This window comes from Rhododendron vialii, chromosome 7a (assembly GCF_030253575.1).
Source record: "Rhododendron vialii isolate Sample 1 chromosome 7a, ASM3025357v1".
NCBI lineage: Eukaryota > Viridiplantae > Streptophyta > Magnoliopsida > Ericales > Ericaceae > Rhododendron > Rhododendron vialii.
Window position 1 is genome coordinate 40676333 of NC_080563.1, and position 20886 is coordinate 40697218.

The 20886-nt window shown below is 38.6% G+C and overlaps 2 protein-coding genes across 2 annotated transcripts; both read right to left on the minus strand.

Annotated features, from left to right (window-relative positions):
- Positions 1 to 16: 16 nt before the first annotated feature.
- LOC131334441 (V-type proton ATPase subunit c1) lies at positions 17 to 2903 on the minus strand. The gene is made up of 3 exons (XM_058369450.1): positions 2486 to 2903; positions 1593 to 1878; positions 17 to 457 (listed from the first exon to the last, which is right to left on the minus strand). The coding sequence occupies exons 1-3, from the start codon at positions 2559 to 2561 to the stop codon at positions 325 to 327; spliced, it is 495 nt and encodes a 164-aa protein (XP_058225433.1). The 5' UTR covers positions 2562 to 2903; the 3' UTR covers positions 17 to 324.
- Positions 2904 to 5581: 2678 nt separating this feature from the next.
- On the minus strand, positions 5582 to 16450 carry LOC131334443 (lysine-specific histone demethylase 1 homolog 3). Its single transcript, XM_058369451.1, has 8 exons — positions 14457 to 16450; positions 11674 to 11815; positions 9565 to 11496; positions 9362 to 9455; positions 8240 to 8718; positions 6645 to 7370; positions 6465 to 6539; positions 5582 to 6107 (listed from the first exon to the last, which is right to left on the minus strand). Exons 1-8 carry the CDS (start codon positions 15968 to 15970, stop codon positions 6039 to 6041), a joined length of 5031 nt encoding a protein of 1676 aa, XP_058225434.1. The 5' UTR covers positions 15971 to 16450; the 3' UTR covers positions 5582 to 6038.
- Positions 16451 to 20886: the final 4436 nt, after the last annotated feature.

Sequence of the window (20886 nt, forward strand, 5' to 3'; positions counted from 1 at the left end):
ATATGGTACCAAGGAATTTGGAGAAACAATACTGGAATAATTATTGACACATTCAAACTGATGTTTATGAAACACGTCACCCATAAAACGAAACAAATACACAACATTATTATGAGACATAACTAAGAAGTACTCTAAACTCTACCATTAACATATAGCAACCAACCAATCTGCCAGACCAGGCACTGGCCACCAAATACAAGAATGTTGTTGGAGCATAAGATACTTCCTCACGTGAATTACCCCTTAAAACCATAGAGAACACCAAAATAATCTCTTCATTAAGTGCAACAAGCCACGCCGCCGCCAACCAGAATTCCTTGTTTAATCAGCTCTGGACTGGCCAGCTCGAGATGAGAGGATAATACCGACAATAAGGCCGTATAGAGCAAGCGCTTCGGCAAAGATGAGAATGAGGATCATCCCAACAAAAAGTTTTGGCTGCTGAGCATTGGCTCTGCAAACACACATCATTAACAACTATTTACCATGCAAAAGAAAGTTTCTTCAAGGAAATAACCAGTAAAACTACTATATCATATGTAAGTTCCATTTGAAAGTTAATTTATGCTAGGCAATACATGGGATTCAGAGAACAGGATGACAAATTTGAAAATCCCCCTAATTCACAAGGAACGAGCAAGAGTACATGTCCGTAACCAAGGGCATGAAGAATTTAGGCATACTATGTTCGAATATGAAACAATGATACAATGGTTATCGTTGGAAAAATCTCACACTCACAGTATCTCGATCTCAATGGCAGAACGGGATATAATAGAACACATTTCTCTTATTGCAAGCACTACTCCTGTAACAGACTAACAGAAATATGTTCTGTTACTTGCAATGTTCCTATTGGTCCTCTATCGTTTGCGAGTCCACCAAGCCTCAGCGACTCAGCGTCACAATTACAAGCCCCAAAAGGTTACAAATTCCCATGGGGCCGATGTCTGAGATCTGACCAAGGGTTAAACCATCAGATTCAGCCGAAGAAGAATTCAATCACCATGAATACAATATAAAGCCAATTTAATTATCCTTTTTCAGTTTCTAGCACCTCAATCATTACATTACCTACACACATCAATCTTGCAGCTTATGATTCACTGCATTTCAACTCCATTTGAACGTAGGGCCTCCAAAATAAGCAATTTTCAGAGTACTACATATCTAAAAAAGTACCAAATTATTTAGATCAAAATGAAGGTTGCACCAAATCTAGTTTCCTACAGTAATATGGAAATCCACAGAGTGAATCACCGAAACACTAACAAATCAAGCAGAAACTCTACACACGATCACTACATGTACGTAAATTAAAACAAGCAATGTGCCCACACAAGGCAGAGGAATACATCTATACCGGTTATCATTGGAAATTTCGTGATTTCTTCATGCTTCTTTTGTGAATTTTGGTTATTGAACAACCCAACTTACCCACTTCCCACCACCCACAAATCTCTCTCTCAATTTCAAACAAGTAAAAAAGTAAAATTCTAGAAAATTAGGAATGAGAATTTAGATGCTTGGGAAGTCTCGCTACATTTGTATATACTACATACATTGATAGTCTAAGGATAGAGAAATACCTAACACCAGCATCGCCAACGATACCAATAGCCATTCCAGCAGATAAACCAGCGAGGCCACAAGCAAGACCAGACGAAAGATGAGCATACCCATCAAAAAGGTAATAGGACTTAGCCTTAGGGTTAATCCCAGTACTAATGATCACAGCAATAATCAATCCGTATATACCCAAAACACCAGCCATAACCACCGGAACAATCGACTTCATCACCAGCTCCGGCCTCATCACCCCCATTGACGCCACACCGACGCCGCTCTTTGCCGTCCCATACGCCGCCCCCATGCCTAAATCAACACATAATTCACATTAGACCGTAATCTTTCTTTGCATACCCAGCTAATAGGTACGAGCATAAAAAACATTTTGGAGCTACAAAGATAGTAACTACCTCCTTCCCGAATTGCTCGTCCTCCATGAGAAAGTCGTGCAATTTTCAGATCAAAAAATGAAACACCCTTACATGAATTTGAAGAACTCGTGAACGTACTCTAATTTGGTGCAAAAGAAATTCAACAAAATATGTATTAAAGTATTTTATTTTTTGATCTAAAAAATACACGACTTTTTGTGGTGGAAAAGCAATTTGGGACAGGGGCACCATGTAAAAACACATTCCCCCTAGGGTAGCTGTTAATACGAACAAAAAGTCGAACACAATTTTAAAACACACTTGCGCCCGGAATTGTGTTTTAAAGCTGTGTATGCAGGAAGCTAATACGAATTAGAGAAACTCTGTTTATAACTATTTATATACATTCAACGTACTCTACGGATAGAGGAATACATAGCAAGCATTCAAAGTAAAATCGGGAAAACTGCAGATCCAAATCAGACAAGATTAGATCGAAATTGAGATTGAAATCAGAGATTGGGAGTTTTGATTTGGCTTACAGGAGAAGACTAGGGCGGCTGCAGCGCCGAGGAAGCCGAAGAACGGTGCCGTTTCATCGCCGCTGAAGGTAGACATCGTTCCTTCTGGTTTCTAGGGTTTCGATTTGGAGAAAAATCGATCAGATCTGGGGATTGGACTCCTTTTTTTCGTGTCTGTTCCAAACTCCGCTTAATGAAGGGACAAACGAAGAATAATCACAATATAAATATGGGTTAAATATCTACTTCCCCCTCCAACTATTCCAATTTTAATTACTTCCCCCTCCAACTACCAATTAAAGCTACTTTCCCCTCCAACTTTCAAAACGTCAGCCACTCCATCCAATCCTTAATTCCCGTCCAATTCATGGACGGAAAACAAGCAGCTCTAACCCCCTCATCCAATTGAAGGGATTTATGTCTTTAACCTCCCAATATGCCAATATATATGTATGTATATCCCTTTCCAGTCAAAACCCCCTCATCCTCGTCTGCATCTCAAGTCCTCATTCCAATCCACGAATAGAGACTTTTGTTCCTCTCTCTCTCTCTCTCTCTCTCTCTCTCTCTCTCAATCAATACCTTAGGAGTGAGCAAACCCTTAAGTGTCAGGCCAACACCACTTGGTCAATTCCTTGGGGTTAACTAGTAGAAAGAACAGTTTAATCTTTGCAATGCAAAAGCCTATTTTGGCTTAATAATTAATTTGCATTTTTTTATTTTTATTCATGAAAATTTTGCATTTGGTAGTTTTGCGTCAATTTTTTATGCATTATTAGCTCAACTCGACAAGAAGAATTTAAAAAGTAAAAAAATTATGAACCAAACTATAATTTTTCCTTTCAAAAAAAAAAAACTATAATATTTTTTAATAAAGAAAAAATAATAATTCAAAACATTTGTCTATTTTGAAATGCAAAATTTTTGTGGCTCAACGTACAAAAAATGCATACACTATACCTCAACAATATTCCATCTATACTACTCAATTTTGACGTGTTAAAAATTATTAACCAAAGTTTAAATTGGGACCCACTAAATAGTTGCAAAACATAGCTGGAGTGTTAGTGTGATTCCCATAGCATTATTTAGCTAAATAAACCAAGTGGCTTTTTTTTTTTTTTTTTGTTCTTATTCAAATTTTTCTCACATTTGTTAATTTTGTCAATTTTTTGGAAATTATTGCTTCATCGTGACGAGAGGAATCTAAAAAGTTAAAAATTACGATCAAAATCTAATTCTTTGAATAAAAACAAAAATAAGCCAATAAACTAATTTTTTCGTCTTTATTCAAAAAAATTGATTTTTGATCATAATTTTTACTTTTTTAGATTCCTTTCATCATAACGAAACAATAATCCCCAAAAAATTGAAGAAAAACTAACAAATACAAAAAAAAAAATTGAATATGGATAAAAAAAAAAGTCATTTGGCTTATTTAGCCCAACAACCCTTTAATGCCTCTTCCATTTCTCCCTGTGGAAGAGCATCCATTTCATGACGTGGCTTAGGTGAATTGGACATCCGGACACAATGGTGAAATCACATTTGGGGTTTGAGTTAGAATGTCCAGATTACCCTTCTTTTGGCACCAAATCCACTTTTGGGGCACCAAAACCATTCTAGGCGTTAGTGCTATTGGGTTTTCCGTCCATGAATTGGACGGGAGTTAAGGATTGGATGGAGTGGCTAACGTTTTGAAAGTTGAAGGGGAAAGTAGCTTCAATTGGTAGTTGGAGGGGGAAGTACCTAAAATTGGAATAGTTGGAGGGAGAAGTAGATATTTAACCCTATAAATATCACAACCGGAAGTGGACGAAAGTGAAATTAACCCAAAGTCCGGAGGGTATTTCTACTCTTTTGCAACTTCAAATTTGGGCTTGGGTTTGGAATTGGAGTGTTGGAGTTAGGGCTTGGATTGAGGCAATTGGGCTTACCTATCATCCTAACGTTTTTAAAGCCTACAAGTTGGCAATTGATTCCAGCTGAGTTATGAAGTGTTCGAACTCGGGTTGTTCAGTAATTGAACATGAACTCAACTCATGTCAATCTCGTTAGGGGTTAAGAAGCTCAAGCTCGACTCGAACGCAAAATAAGCAAGGCAAGCTCAAGCTCAAGCTCACACTCACACTCAAGCTCCAGGAAAAAAAAAGAGTCTAAGATAAACTAATAGATATATTACACAAAAAAAATGTCACCAAATTAATATTTTGTCTACACAAGCTATCTGAGGGGAGCTTTGAATAACTCGAGCTCGACTGGTTTACAAAACGAGCCCAATGTTCAAGCTTGATCTCATTTGTTGACTTGACAAGACATACTCGAATGAGTCCCTACCACACCGAGCCTTGAACAGCTCGATTCGTTTGCAATCGTAGTGTTGAACCCATGTGAAGAGTTAGTTTGAAGCACTATGGCAACAATTTCCCCAATCAATAGGGGTGAAGAAATTCAATAAATGGCACAATGTTAAGACAACCAATGCTGTACAGTTCTTTTTTTTTTGGTCAAGGAAGCTGCACAGTTCATTATTTAACATAAGTGCGCAGAAAAACTCATATCCCCAATCTATGGAGATCCCTGGTAAAGGAAATGGTCTTGCCTTTCAACCCTAACTCCAGTGGCTTACTCTAGGAATTATTCTTCATATGGTCATTCGTGAATTTAAACTTCAATTGCTTACAGAAAATACTAGCTTAGTATAAATCAACACGTAACTTTTATTTTAAAAAATAAAAATAAAATTCCAAATATGCATACACATTTATATTCACACATTTCATAAGCTAACTTTACGACAATCTCTTCAATTCAAAAACTATTACCGGTAGCTTTTAATTAAGTGAAATCCTATATCAAGACATAAACCTCTGAAGGATAGGAGTAATATTTTCTGTCAAATTGCACAGTAACAAAAACTTCTCCAATCATTCTTTTCTAAACCTTGAACCTATAAACCCGTTCACATTAATAGAATGCTCCTCCTTTTTCAATAACTGATTTATCAGGGAAAAAACCCATAGAGCTGCTTGCCGTATTCCCCGAATCATGAACCTTTTTAGTTGGGTGCAACTACCTAAGGAGTTGGGGTCATACCTCATGGCATGGTGTCAAATGTTAACAAATCATAAATTTTTTTAGTACCATAGTAGCAGTAATGATTTTTCCATGGGGTCGCCTGACCCAACGCCAGCATATTATATGTTGGCGTCGGTAAAACTAAATTTATATAAACCCCTGCAAGTATCCTGATGCTATCTTCAAACAGAATTGAAGGCTTGAAGACAATGATGCAGAATGAACTACAAAACTTGGATGGAACACGTTTGAATGGGTCTCATGCTTACAGAAACCTGTCTCCTCTATTCTGCAGCACCTTCCCAACTGGTGACAGCATGATGGGGATGTTCTGCTTAGGCGTATTTAAATTGAGAAACTCGGCCCAAAGCTACCCTCTGGAATGTCAATACCACTAATTGACCAGTTTCTCTGTTCATGAAGTAGGCAATAAGAGATGTTCTCTGCTACTCTTGTACCAAAGGCATACAAAATTGTCACCAGTCTATCCTCAGGTCTATTGAGGTTTTACAACCGGTTTCGTTGCCATGTGTCTCTCAATCAATGTGTCGACAAAAGACCGAATCTGCATAGCACATGAGCACATAAATACACAGGGAACACATCTTAAGAAATCTAAACAGAATGAAAACTTTAATAAACACCACCAGGGCTACATTTGATTTGTGGGAATCTATGTCAGAAAATGGGGAGGGCAGTAATTACCGGAATGGGTACAGATTAAAAAAAAAAAACTGTAGTGGAAAATGTCATCCTCTTTGATTGGAAACAACTAATACCGGAAAGATGAGCTATGGAAAGATAAGCAAAGGAAAAGTAGTAGTTGAAGCAATGAAGATTAATCAGCCCAACTGATTTCCAAAAAAATTAAGAAACGGGTTGAAAATTAACTGAACGCAGCTAGCCTTCTATATATTCAAACCTTATTTTTTCGCTTGAAATCTAGAAACTCATAAACCGCCATGGTTTTCTCTGCATCTGTGGTCTGCTCCATGACCTGAAATTTGGGGGCAATTGAAATAAGCTAACTCAAAACCAGAAAGAAAGAATGCAACTCCACAGTAGTAGTAGTAGTAACAATGATGTTAATGACATTGATGACCTTGGTTGCAGTTTTCTTCATTATCGACTTGTAACCTTCCTTTTCAATTTTCCTGGCCTTATAAAGCGGCATGAGCAACGATGCAACGTAATCCACAACAGCCTGTTTAATATGCTCTACCCCTTTCGGTTGATTTCCAACCAACTCTTTGTTAACCGTAACTTGTGAAACAGAGCTCTCATTTGGCAATTGTCCATGTCTAAGTGTAGGTCGTTTTGAATTCATATTTGAATCCTCCTCATCCCTTAACTGCATAGCCCGATGGAAGAAGTCAGAATCAGCAGCAGCAGCTTGAGATTGCCATCTGTCAATGGCATTCCAGTCTTTTATCCCACTGCTACCATCAGTATCCACCCATGCTTTGGTAAATATACTGCTGTCGACAGCTGCACTTTCGGGTGAGTTCCCTCTAAAGTTCGATTGGCAAGCAATCTCATTGGAGTGGCTCCGCTGTGAGAGGTTATCAATTGACCTTTTTGAACTGTCAATGTTGACACAGGCAGAGGAAAAATCCACAGACCAATCCCTAACTCTGCAATTCCTAGAATCTATTTCTGATGCAATTTCTTGTCTTCCCAAGGCTCCATCAGACCACTTCCTCCTAAAATCAGACTCATCCATGTGTGTGTACTGCTCACGTGAGTCCCGTCTCGCAAATTTATGGAATGAAAGTATCTTAGGAAGTGGCAACGATGTGTTGCACTTGGCTTCAGAAGACGCATATGCCTGCAATTGCCAGATTGCCATTTACGTAAGCAAAACAATACATCTGGAGCGCAAAGAATTTTCAACGGTGAAAGAAGCACAGAGGGAGAAGTAAAGACAGTCCTCCAGGAACAAATATTTGCATGCTCAAGTGAAATCTCGGAGTTTAGTAATGGCTGCGTAGGACATCGGCAAGTAGCTACGATGTTCATGATTATGAAAACCTAGGTTTTGCATTTGGTTTTAAAGAAGGAAAATTCTAAAATCAGCCCAATGGGCTGACAATAATGAGAGTGTGAATGTGTTTTAAAGGGTGTATAAAGTACACAGAAATACGTGTTTTTCTTGTCTTTTAGTTTGTTTATTGTCAGCCCAGTGGGCTGACAATAGCAAGACCGTTTAAAGAACCTTATATCCTACTCAAGATGTGGAAAGAAACACCCAAAACCTATATACTCCCTCAGTCCCTTTATGTTGGTCCCTCCTGAGAGTTCTGACTTCTAAGGGGACCTACGATGAGTGACCTTGAATTCAAATTGACAAATGAGTATTTGCATCATTGCCCCTTTATTCAGACTTTTGATCACAATCTCAGCCCATTACAGGCAATAATCTTGGAAAACTATGCATTTTTTACTCCTTGGCTTTCAAAAGAGGACTAGAAATTTGGGACATCTCAAAATGAAAAAGATCGACCACCAATTAGAGGGACTGACGGACTGTAAGAAAAAGGGTTACTGCAATCGCAATGCCTAAACACCAAAACACCAAAACACTTCTCAACCAGCACTTTCTAAAAAACATGAGTAAGACATATAAAGGTTAGAACCCATAAAAATGGCTGCGAAAGTGATATACGACTGCAGTAGAGTAAACCAAGAGAAACAAACCTCAGCAGCTGCAAGAGCTGCCGCTCGGGCTTTTTCTGCTGCAGCAAAGGCAGCTTGTTCTTCTTCAGACATCAAAAAGTTGTGGCCTTCTTCGCCCTTGGCATTATCTCTACCAACAGAACCTTGAGACCTTGATAACTTAACCTCCAATTTTGAGTCAGCCCTGGTTTCCAACTTGATATTCTCTCTCTTAAGGTTCGCACCACGAGGCAAATGACTTCCAGGAAATGCCGAAATCTGTGAACTTTCTTTACTCTCTGGTGGACCATGATGCATGCGCAGAGGTGGCTTTCCTGAAGCTAGACATTTGCTTTTTAAAGAATCTGCAACACTCGATTGCCTCACTAACTTCAAGCCACCATTAGAAGCTTTTTCCTTGCGAAAAACTTCAATCCACATGTTCACTAGTTGACTTGCTATGGCACGTATGTCGCGGCTAGTATGTACACAAACTTTTTCTTTTACAGTTCTCCCAATACCTAGAACAAAGAGATATGACAGAACAGATTAGGAAATATAATACACTACCTATCAACATTTTGCATCTGTTAATTTGACAAATAGCAGTGTAAACATGTATGGATGACTAAGGGAAAATTAGAGCAGAACAGTTTGGATGCTGTTAGACTTAAATGTTGGTAGGCCGACCTATAGTTCAAATTCAATGGATCAAACTTAAAAGTGTAACAATACTTGTTATTCATGAATGACCCCGCCGCCAAAATAATACTAAAAGAATAGGCAACCGATGAAGAGCAGCAACAAGAGACTTTTGCCACAAAGAAAAAGCCAATGTTATATTGAGCTAACTAAAACACTTCATGATGGAAGGAAAGATCTCAAGTGGGATACGACATAATCACCTTCATTATCCTCATAAATCCAAGAAATGTGAAACAGTTAGCCCCATCACTTTTTATAAGCAAGTTCGAGCCCATAATTTTAGAGGGCGATGGAAGAGTAAAGTTACTTCTTATGGAAATTTATCCTAGATACCCCCAGGACTGTTTTGACCACAACAGAACCAAGTTAGAACCTAACAGGCTCGTGTATATGTATGTTTTCCATACATTGTTCCTCTGTGCAACTCCAACAAACAGAACCAGAAGCACCAGTCAATACCTGACAAACGTACTGCAAGGAGATCAGTTGAAACAAGCACAAGAACGCGAACACAATGACGCAAAAGTTGGGTACCATCCTTCCCCATCGAATCCTGTCACAAATGATCCAATTTGAACACAGAATTATCAAATGCCAAAATTCTAGCAAATGTACTACCTATGGGTTAGTAGCAGAAATAGCCAATTATGGGATGCACATACCAGTATCCATAAGTTGAGCGTGCTGAGCCCTTCCTTTGTCCCAGCAAAGGACTTCAGAGCTTCTAGGGGAAGATTCAACAACTCTTTGGCTAGATGCAAACGCCCAGCAGTAGTTTTAGCATTAGAGAACATTTCTTCTAGTAAAGCTTCCCTAGTAAAAATTTGGGTCCCATCCACAGTGTCCTTGTGCACGACATTAGAGAGCTTAAAAGCTTCAAGTCTCTTCACAATGTCACAAACTTCATTCATTTCACCGTCTGAATGTCTTTCCGCAGCCTCTATTGCTTCTACTTCTGCTGTATAATCATACCCCGTATTAAGTATATCAAGCATTCGCACAGCCTCCCTAAGACCACTAATCATTGCACCGCCAACAGTATCTGGATGTTCCTTGCACGTGGCTTCACCAGCGAAAAACACACAATTTTCAACTGGCCTACCCAATAGATCATAGTCGTCTCCAGATGAACCCATAGCAACATATGAGTAAGCACCAAAGCTAAAAGGATCCTTTCCCCAGTCTGTCACTACTGACGCAACTGGATCCGAGACTGCGTCCACTCCAAAAAGTTCGCGCAGAACTGTTAAGGCGTTATTCACATGATCAGAGGAGTTCATATATTGACCATCCATAGCTGCCTTACCAACAACCAGGGCAACAAGAACAGGCGCCCCAACAGTTTTCTTGACATTCCAAAACATGAAGCACTGGCCCCTCATGTTTGTTTTTTCTGCAGTTGCACCAAAGTAATCAACAGAATCATCCCAAAAGACTTCGGAAAATTCCAAAAACACTTTATTAAGTACACCAAAACCAAGTCTTTGGATAGATAATTCTTTCCACTGGGGTAATGGAGGTGAAAATTTGATGGCTCCAGCTTTTAGGCACCCCAGTGGCACTGTGACCAAGACTGCCTCTCCTGAGAACTCTCCACCGTTTGATGTACAAACTGTAACTTTGTTAACCTGGTCATCATTTCCTCCACAATCCTTTGTGCTGTATGAAATATCTGTGACCACATGGTTCAAGTGGACACAAAGTCCCTCCCCTAGAGATTCAACAACAGTGCCGTAACCCCCTTTAATCATACAATGAGCTCCTCCAAAACCTCCATAAACATCATCCTGATTCCAGTAAGGAAGAGAAACTTCTTTAAGCAAAGCAGCACAACCATATTCCAAATGGGCATAATGCCAATCCATAATCCTCCTCTCAAGAGGACTCAAAATCTCCTCAGAGCTATGGATCTCTGAAACTTTTCCATCAACACCAGCTTCAGAATGAACTAAGGCATCCACAGAATTATGCAATTCACTTCCCATCATCCCCTTTCGTCCCAATCGAACCGTGCGACGCCTTTTAAGGGCATACTCTAAACCATCTTCAAGAGACATTTTCATTGCTCGTTCACCCTTTTGAGCAACAAGCAGTGCCATGTCGTCAAGGAGGCTGTTAAATTCTACTTCCAAGGCTTCATCCAAATCTGCGGGGACTTTCTGGCCCGTAACAACATCATAAAGAGGGCAGTCACTATTCAATATAGTCAGCTCAAGGCCCAACTGAGCACAAACCAATGAAGAAGGATCAGGCCTCCTTCCTGTAGCAACATCAGCCTCAACTCCCGTGATAATGCTAGCTCCAAGATCCACAGGAACTGAAAGAGATGAGTGATCCGTATAAACGCGACCCCCTATTCTATTCCTAGCCTCAAGTATGGTAACAGAAAAACCCTGGCGTTGCAAATGACGGGCTGCAGTTAAGCCAGCTGGGCCTGCACCTATGACAATAATCTTCTTTCCAAGTTGCAAGAGACCGGCATCAGTGTCCCTAGCTTTTTCCCCAATGTTTCTCCCCTCCAAAAGATTGAAATTGTGCATGGAACTAGGTTCTGCTCTGTCCTTTTCTGAAGCAACCCCGACATTCATATAACCCTGGTGAAAAACTTGTTAGTAGTAGGAATAAACTAAAGAAAATGAATTCAATTCATAAGGAAATGGGAGTGGGGAGGGGAAGGCGACATAAACATATGATAAGCTGAAACAACACAAGAAACAAGTAACATATCACCTTTTGCAAGCAAAAACGGGAATAACAGCATAGAAACTTACACTTCGATCCAGAAAAGCATATATCTCCCTAACTAGAGAAGTACGTGTTGGTTCATCCGCTGAAGGATTAGCAGCGACTCCACACTCCGTGAGAGGCAAGACACGGCTCACATCTTTCCTCCAAAGGCCTAAGATCTGATTCCTGCATAGCACATGTCAATTATTTAAGCACACAACCAAACAGCATACCATCTACAATTGGAAACATCAGACAGTGACAGAAGATTAGACTTCCTCCATTTGGATCTGTCAAAATCATATCTGACATGCATTTTAGGTCCCAAAAAATGAAAACCTCCCGCAAGCAAATCCTTTTTCAGTCAAAATTTGACCCAAAAATCTACTAGGAGAAACAAAGACTGATGTCTTGAAAGTAAGCTTCGAAAGGTCTCCACAGGTAAGACTGTAAGACCAAGAACAATTTTTTTCTCTGTCTCCTTTCTACAATTCATAATGAATTAATGAGGGAATAGAGGACAGGGAAGGAAACGCTGCAGCTCACAACTTTCTAACCAATGTTCGAACTCCACTGATGTTCTAATGCCTCTTAATGGTTTGTAACCGAGACATTGGACGCTTGAAAATGTTGGGGAATAATACAACTTTGAATGATCAATACGTTTGGAGAAAATAAAAAATAAAACGAAAGCAAGTGCAACTTGTTTTACGTAAAGAGAAATATATACCCAAATATAGATATATGTATATATATATATACACACACACACACACACACACAGAGAGAGAGAGAGAGAGAGAGAGAGAGAGAGAGAGAGAGAGAGAGAACTTCACGCATTAATTGGCACAATATAGATGGTAAAAAAGGGTTCCATATAGATACATGTACCTCTATCTACACACAGATGCTCGTGTATGCCCCTATTGATGATAAAATAAAATAAAAACAAAGCAAAGCAAACTAAGCCTTGTATCCAATCAATTGGGTTGGCTACTAGGATACTTTTTCGCCATTCTGGTCAGCCCATGTAATCTAATAAATATACTGAATTCATATCATTTTAACCACCACGACTTATTGACAGGAATCTCATTGCTTTCCCTCCCCTATTAATGAGAAAAAGAGGAGAAAATATAAAAACATAATGCCGTGGATGCCAAATGTTTTGTGAAAGAGTAAGGATGTTGACTATTGGCGGGGATTGCTGCAAGCTGAGAGTGAGGATGCACGCACACACATAGACGCAGAGAGAGAGAGAGAGAGAGAGAGAGAGAGAGAGAGAGAGAGAGAGAGAGAGAGAGAGAGAGAGAGAGAGAGAGAGAGAGAGCAACATTTAGCAATAAAGTAACATTTTTAGTGAAACCATTGGTTTGGATGGTACGGAAGACCGATGGTTGATTATCAACTTTATTCATTGATCCAATAGCCAGCGGTAAAACACCTCATCCGTGTATCACTGCATATAAAGTAAGAGTGAGGCATTGTAATCCCTCAACAATTGGGACACATTGACTAAGTAGATTTACATGCGCCAGAACATATAATTCTAAGTGCAGTCACTAGGATTCAAGGTACTATTATCAGGTTTTCTGTTTAGGCCATAAAGGATTTAACTCCTTCCCGCCTTTTTATTCAAGGGTTTGGAGCTAAGAGGATCTTCTCCAGTGTAGGCTTCTTCATTCCCTGATGGTTTCATATCTGGTTCCTGTCATAGTTCTCCATCTTTATTGTCCATTGTTGGACTTAACTAGATTTATATGCCTGCCATTTTCATTTCTTCTGAATTTGTCCAATAGGTGAAAATGGGTGATTCTTTGGTTTATGTTTTTTTTACATTGCATTAAGTGCTTAGTCTAAAAGCATATCGCGGGGGCAAACTTCTGCTTTTTTCAAGCTCCTTGGTGCAGGTATAATAAAATCATTTCTTCAGAGACAGCGAAGGATGAGATTAGTTGGGGCGTGTTGTCCATGTTCGGAAAATTCAGATGTTACTTTTTTTTTAACAGCAAATTCAGATGTTACTACGTCAGATATAAATGCTTGCATGGTCAAAGTTACATTTCTCTGTCATGGTCTGATCTAGTTTCTTCACATTGAGAAAGTCACTCCCGATAAGGAGTTCCCTTCAGAGTTGAGATACTGCATTTAGGTACAATAGAGGCTCCTGATGTTGTACTATTTGCCTGGTAATAATCTGACAATCCAAATATTTGGTGTTGGATGAGTTATTCAACTCATTGGGTTTGGCTGTATGTTAGCAATTCTATAAGAAATTAGTTTAGGCAAAATCAAAATTAAAAAAACAAAGGGAAGAACGGGTGAGTGTAAAGTGTCAACAAAATTCTACAAAAGGTAAAATACCAACGATTAATGCCACCACAAAAGGTGAGAAGTGATTACTCAAGATACTTAAATAATCCTCAAAGGCCTCGCCTTTGATTTGATTCAAAGTACATTTCCACTACGATGATGGAATCACTTGGTAAATTTGGCATACATTCTAAATCCATTTGTCTCAAAGTATGGCAACATTTTTGGAAATTATAAATTCAATGCAACCCTAGAACAGCTACAAAATTAAGAAAGGGGAAGAATGCTACTGCAATGGAAACCTCCAAATCAGAAGAAGCTTCCTCTAGGTGACAATGCGCCTTCCCGACAAGATGATGTCAAGAAAATGATACCACACAATTGTCTTTTGCATATATAGGTTGCATTTTCAAACAATTACACGTTAATTTGACACCCGTTATGTTTTTTTTCATGATTTGGCAACTAAGCTCAAGACCGCACGGAATGTGCTCCAATGATAAAGAAAACTAACCTGCATTGCAAATATTCCTGAAGCCCACCTTTGCATTTCAGTAGCTCCTTAAATTTAATCTTCTCAAGTGGACCAGCTTCCCGAGCTTTCAGTCCAACGGATACAGCTGATATTTCCCCATATTCAGCCTCTGTAAGTGCATTAGAAGAGGAGTTGAAGTTTGGTCTTGCTCTTGATGACTGATCATCATTCTCAGCAAGGTTGCTTTCAAGAAAACCTTGCCCATGAATCAGATACTCCCAATCAGCATCCCCCTCATAAGCCATGTCCCATTGCCTGCGCTTTTTAGCCTTACGCACAGCACGTTGTACTTCCAATTGCTTCTTATCATTAAACTCTTGATCGCACAGATGACCTTTATCTTCTGCATAACTTGCATTTTGACCAGGTGTGATGGATGGAGAAGAGGCTTCGTTGGCCTTGCGGATTCCAACGAACCTCTCGGATATTGTGGCATCCTCCTTATGTGAATAGGATGAAGCAAGCTCTGGATCCTCAATGCAAGTACCAGAAACTTGACAGAAAGCATCACAACCATCAGACCCTGCATTTTCGACATCTGCATCAAAAACCAAATCAGACTTTTCAACAGCTTTCCTCGTTCCACCCTTGATGTTCTTGGTTCTCAATGTTGACACCTGACTTGGAAGAGAACAATCATTTTTCATCTCAACAGAGAGAAACTCCTCGGAATACCCATCATCAAGATGGTCTGAGCCATAGGGTTCCATCGGGTTTCCATCAGGAATGTCACCTGTCTGTCTGTCCACTATTCCTTCTTTAAGCCGTGCAGTCTTACTATCACATGCACTTAAGCAGGACTGAGACCTTTGAAGATCGGAAATTGGAACTGAATCATCTGCAATTGCTTCAGGATACTCCAAACGCACGTTATAACCAGATGAGACATCACAAGAGGTCAATCCATTCCTGGAAGCGTGATTTCCCTCTTTCTGTTTTGATAGCAAAGATGGTCGAGATTTCGTTGCCAAACCTGATTGTGGCTTCTGTATAAAGGTAGACAATGGATCTTCTGCATAATCATCCATAACAGGTTTAGACTCTTCCCCAGTACAACCTCCGCTTTTCTTAGACTTGGAAGCACTCTTGGATCTTTTAACTTTCTCCTTAACCCTAATTTCTGATTCTTTACAAATGCTCCCATCAGATTCACCCTTGCTACTTGCCTTCTCTTTATCCGAAGTTTCAATTGCCAAACCTCCACCCTTTACATCCCCATTCAGATACTGGCCGCATCCAATCTCCTTCTTTGGATCCTTCAGCTTCTTCCTAAAACTAGCCAATGTATCATCCATATCAATACCCCCCAAATCCTCATTCACATCCCCCAAATCACTCCCTTTCGATTTTGTCTTAACCTTCTTAGGGTTTCTCTTGCTTTTCAGCTTAAACAATGACCTAATCGGCTCATCATCACCGGAATCCAACCCGGCCTGACTCACCTTCGCTCTTTTCCTAGAACCAGGATTCTTCTCCTCCTCCTCCAATTCCATCTTGTCAACCCTAGGTCTTCGGAGACACAAACCTAGGGTTCAGAACAACGTTCGTATCTCATACAAAAATTCTCCCCTTCAACCAACCAAACAAAGGTTTATCCCAATCCAAGGCTAGGCAAACATAGGTTATCCAATCCAAACCCTAAGTTCAGATACACTTGTGTACAGCCCAATTATGCGTGTACTTCTGTGTTACTTACAAGTGTGAACTTCTAATTATAGGAAGAAAAAGCTAGGGTTTTATGCAGTGTAGCAGAGGAAGCGATTTTCGAAGGAAATGTACAAGGAATAACAGACCTGTGTGTGGGAGCTGCGGCAGCAGTGGCGCCAATGGCGTCGTCGAATACTCCGAGGATGCGCACGTTAGCGTCGAGGCTTCTGAACATGAAAGCTAGAGAGGTGAAGGTGAATGAAAAGCGAATATTGGAAAGGGAAAATAACGAACGTAACATGTAGATTATTTGCCCCACACGAGAAGAAAGCAATTAAATCGTGGGCCTCGACCCGAGGACTGGGAGGTGCTGCGAAAGCAGCCGAGCGTATTCAGACCGTGCATCTCGGAATTTATAATTCAGATATATTTATTTTTTTTATTGGTCTAAATTAATTGTTATCAGTAAAAAATAACAAATATGTCTGAACTATTAATTGTCGAGATGAACAGTTCATATACGCTCGACAAACGCTTGGCAGAGTCCCTGAGTCCTTGACCCAATGCCTGTGTAGTGCTTCTTTAAAGCGTAAAATATATAAGTTCGACTCTCATGAACAGGAAAGAAAAACCAAAGAGATTCTTTCGTTCTTTTAAAAGGAAAGAAACAAATAATATAGGGAAAAAAAAAACTCTTCTTGTTTTCTTTCCCGAGAAGAGTCTTTAAATAAAGAGTAGTGCTACGAACACAATTGCATTTAGAAGTCATTCGATGCATGTGAGCTCACAAACATATTAGACGGCTCCGATGCATGTGAGCTCACAAACATATTAGACGGCTCCGATTACGATTGTGTTCACAAATTGTGTTTCTAGCTTCTTTATTAAGCAAAAATCTGAACCATTAAAAGTAGTAATTTATTAAAAATGAAATTATATTAATTGCACGCTGCGTCCAAATAAGTACGGCAAAACATCATATTCACAAAAATATCCACAATTTTTCTTTTCGTACACACTTATTGAACTAATTACTCTTGTAAATTTTTTACAGTAATCAATCTATTTGTTGAGCTTTTAATTCTGCCTTCTCTTTTCATTTGTGTTTTAAACATGATGATTATTTGAAGGCTTGACGCTTCACCCCCTCTAATTCTTGAGTACTTGCGCTCAATTTAAATTGTAGGCTTGTTGACATCCTACTTGGTGTTTATTCTGTTTTGTTTGTGTATTTGTTACACTTTTAAACAAGTTTTTGGTGGCGAACTATACGTAGTAGATTGGAGACTTTTAATTTGTGTTTTTTGGCGGTGAACCATTAACGAAGTAGATTGGAGACTTTTAATTCGTGTTTAAGGACAAACTTCATGAGAATCCTACTTTGAAGAAAAATTAATTGCACTCGTTAAAAATATATAGCACACGTTGTAGATCGTGTCTTCTTTTGAAAAAATAGGTACTAATTATATAATTATGAAGAGCACAACTTTGATAATGTATTAGTGTGATCACGTTATATAAGCATATAATAAATAATTGTTGGTCAGGCAATAAATATGTAATTACATACAAGTTATTGACGGTTAGAGACAACCATGAACCATATCACGCGCTAACAAAAGTCATCTATTATAAATAAGCAACGATTCCAATTACCAATAATGGAAAGTTGAATTACTTTTGAAAGACAACAATCTTTTGTGTTTTAAGATTTAATTTTTTGATAGCCATATGCCCTGGCCACATTGAGTGTGCCTCGACTAATTATTGGACCCCGAAGTTAACGACTGAACAAAATTTCTAGCGGTCCTAAGATTTGTTTTATAGAAAGTTTGTTCACACAGATAATCTGTGCATAAATCGTGCACAGATTGCTTCACGTGGCCCACTTCAGGTCTCAAAAAATGATTTGAGTTGTTCATTAAATTCAAAATATTTTTTCGAATAGCCCTGCGTATTTGTTTCACTTTTAAACAAGTTTTTGGCGGCATACCATTAACGTAGCAGATTGGAGACTTTTAATTTGCGTTTTTTGGCAGTGAACCATTAACGTAGTAGATTGGAGACTTTTAATTCGTGTTTAAGGACAAACTCCATGGAAATCCTACTTTGGAGAAAAACTAATTGCACTTGTTAAAAATAGCACTAAGATGAATGTTGTAGATCGTGTATTCATTTATAAAATAGGTGCTAATTATATATTGTTATAACGAACACAACTTTAGTATTGTATAAGTGTCACATTATATAAGCATATAATAAATAATTGTTGGTCATGCAGTAAATATGTAATTAGAATCATTAGATACAAGTCTTTGACGGTTAGAGACAACCGTCAACCATATCACGTGCTAAAAAAAGTCGTCTATTATAAATAAGTCACGATATCCATTACCAACAATGGAAAGTTGAATTACTTTTGAAAGACACAATCTTTTTTGTTTTAAGATTATTTTTTATTTTTTATAGCCACATTGAGTGTACCTCGACTAATTATAGGACCCTGAAATTAACGATTGAACAAAATCTCTAGTGGCTCAAAAATTTGTTTTACACAAAGTCTGTCCACACAGATAATCTATGCACGGATTGTGCACAGATAACCTGCATATTTGTTACACTTTTAAACAAGTTTGTCGCGGGGGACCATTAACGTAGTAGATTGGAGACTTTTAATTCATGTTTTTTGGCAAGGAACCATTAACGTAGTAGATTGGAGACTTTTAAAACGTATATAAAGACAAACTTCATGGGAATCCTACTTTGGAGAAAAATTAATTGCACTTGTTAAAAATAGCACCATGATGACCTTGTGTATTGTGTCTTCATTTGTAAAATAGGTGCTAATCATATATCATTACGAAGAGCACAACTTTGGTATCGTATTAGTGTCACGTTATATAAGCATTTAAGAAATAATTGTTGGTGTAAATATGTAATTAGATACAAGTCTTTGACGGTTAGAGACAACCGTCAACCATATCACATGCTAACAAAAGTCGTCTATTATAAATAAGTCACGATATCCATTACCAACAATGGAAAGTTGAATTACTTTTGAAAGGCAAATGAGAGTAAACTCCTCCAACCATTTGATGTAATTTATTTTTCAATCCAACAATCTTTTGCGTTTAAAGATTTTTTTTTTTATAGCCTTACGTTCTGGCCACGTTAAGTGCACCTTGACTAATTACAAAATTCTGAAGTTAACTACTGAACAAAACCTCTAGCGCCCTTTGATTTGTTTCAAGATGAGGCCCACCGGTTTGTTGATCGATGCATGTATGCACAGACTTGCTACTTACAGCATGTACGTTGTCAAAGGGTTGCTAGTAATGCAAGTTTCAAGTCTAGGGCTCCAATTGGATACTTTTTAGTCGGTCTAAAATCTAAAGTGATACTATATAGTAATAAATGAGGTGTGCTTGTATGATAGGCTCGCTTGAAGAAGAGGGTGGGCCAACGGGTTTATAACCCAATGACACATTCTCACGATTTTACCCTTTCCACGTGGAATGTGAGGGTTCGATTATCGCCAGGAGCGTGAGTGCTTGGTGTGGTGATTGATATCCTTTAGGCTTGCCCCACGGCCCCCACCTGTGTGCCGCTTAATGGTATCTCTTCCCCATTCCCTTAGGACTTAGGAGTAGGCTCGACATTTATCGAGTGGAAAAAAGAAAGAAAGAAAGAAGATGGGTTGGGAATGTTGTTTTTAGCCCGTGTATAATTGAGCTGGGCTGGGTCTTTATCAGCCCATTTGGTTATTGCTTTATTGGGCTGGTCTTGAGTATGCTGCAATCTTTAGGGTCGGTGATACAGCCAACGTCAATTTTTTGGATAAATTATTGGCCAGTCCAAGCAATCTAAAAATGCACCATCAAAGACAAACCCGCACTTTCCTATCTAGACTTGAAAGTAAATAAAAATGGGTCATACTCCTTAATGAGAATTAAAGGGCAATTTTTGGACTGACTTGTAATTTATCCCAATTTTTTCAGAACGACATGGCTTCAGTCAGAACTAGTGTTTGGGACCCGGGGATGTTGCCGAGTTTTTGAGTTTTTCCTTGAATATTCCGCAACATATTTGTGTAAAAATTATAATTTTTAACTCTTTCGATTCCTCTTGTCGAGACGGGACAATATTACATAAAAATTAGACGCAAACTAGCAAACACAAAAAAATTGAATGAAGACAACAAAAAATTGTAATCAACAACTTGTTGGTCTGCGAAAACTCCCGGGTATAAAAAAAGAAAAGAAAAGAAAAGAAAGACGTAGAATTTTAAGCAGAAGGTAAGTTTTCGAAGAACCTGGGTAGAGAACTTAGGCACCTTGAAAATAGTGTAAAAAAAAAGTCATTAACTGTGACGTAAAACAAGCGAGCGAGTGAGACTGACTTATAAAATTTTCAGTATTATTTTGGCTAAGTTCTGCTAAGGAGCTTTTTGGTTTTGTCTTTATTCAAAATTTTCTCGTGTTTGTGATAAACTTTTGTGGATTATTGATTAGTCTCGATAAAAAGAATCGGAATAGTTAAAATTATGACTTTTATCTAAATATTTTTAAAATATCAAAGATAAAGTCAAAAAGCCAATTTTTTGGACTTTGTCTTGGATATTACAAAAAATATTAGGATAAAAGTAAAAAAAATTACCAAGTGATCATAGAAATAGTAGATACATACTCCAAAAAGCAATAAACTGATCATAGAAATAGTTTTTTTTTTTTAATCAAGTATCCGGGCCAGTTTAGGCATACCT

Coding starts and splice junctions, on each gene's coding strand:
- LOC131334443 (XM_058369451.1), bottom strand. CDS start 15,970: ATGGAATTGGAGGAGGAGGAGAAGAATCCTGGTTCTAGGAAAAGAGCG. Junction 7,371..8,239: donor CAGCTCTTGCAGCTGCTGAG/GTTTGTTTCTCT, acceptor TGGCAATTGCAG/GCATATGCGTCTTCTGAAGC. Junction 6,540..6,644: donor TGAAGAAAACTGCAACCAAG/GTCATCAATGTC, acceptor CCCAAATTTCAG/GTCATGGAGCAGACCACAGA.
- LOC131334441 (XM_058369450.1), bottom strand. CDS start 2,561: ATGTCTACCTTCAGCGGCGATGAAACGGCACCGTTCTTCGGCTTCCTC. Junction 1,879..2,485: donor AGCCGCCCTAGTCTTCTCCT/GTAAGCCAAATC, acceptor GTGTTGATTTAG/GCATGGGGGCGGCGTATGGG. Junction 458..1,592: donor GTTGGCGATGCTGGTGTTAG/GTATTTCTCTAT, acceptor GTGTGTTTGCAG/AGCCAATGCTCAGCAGCCAA.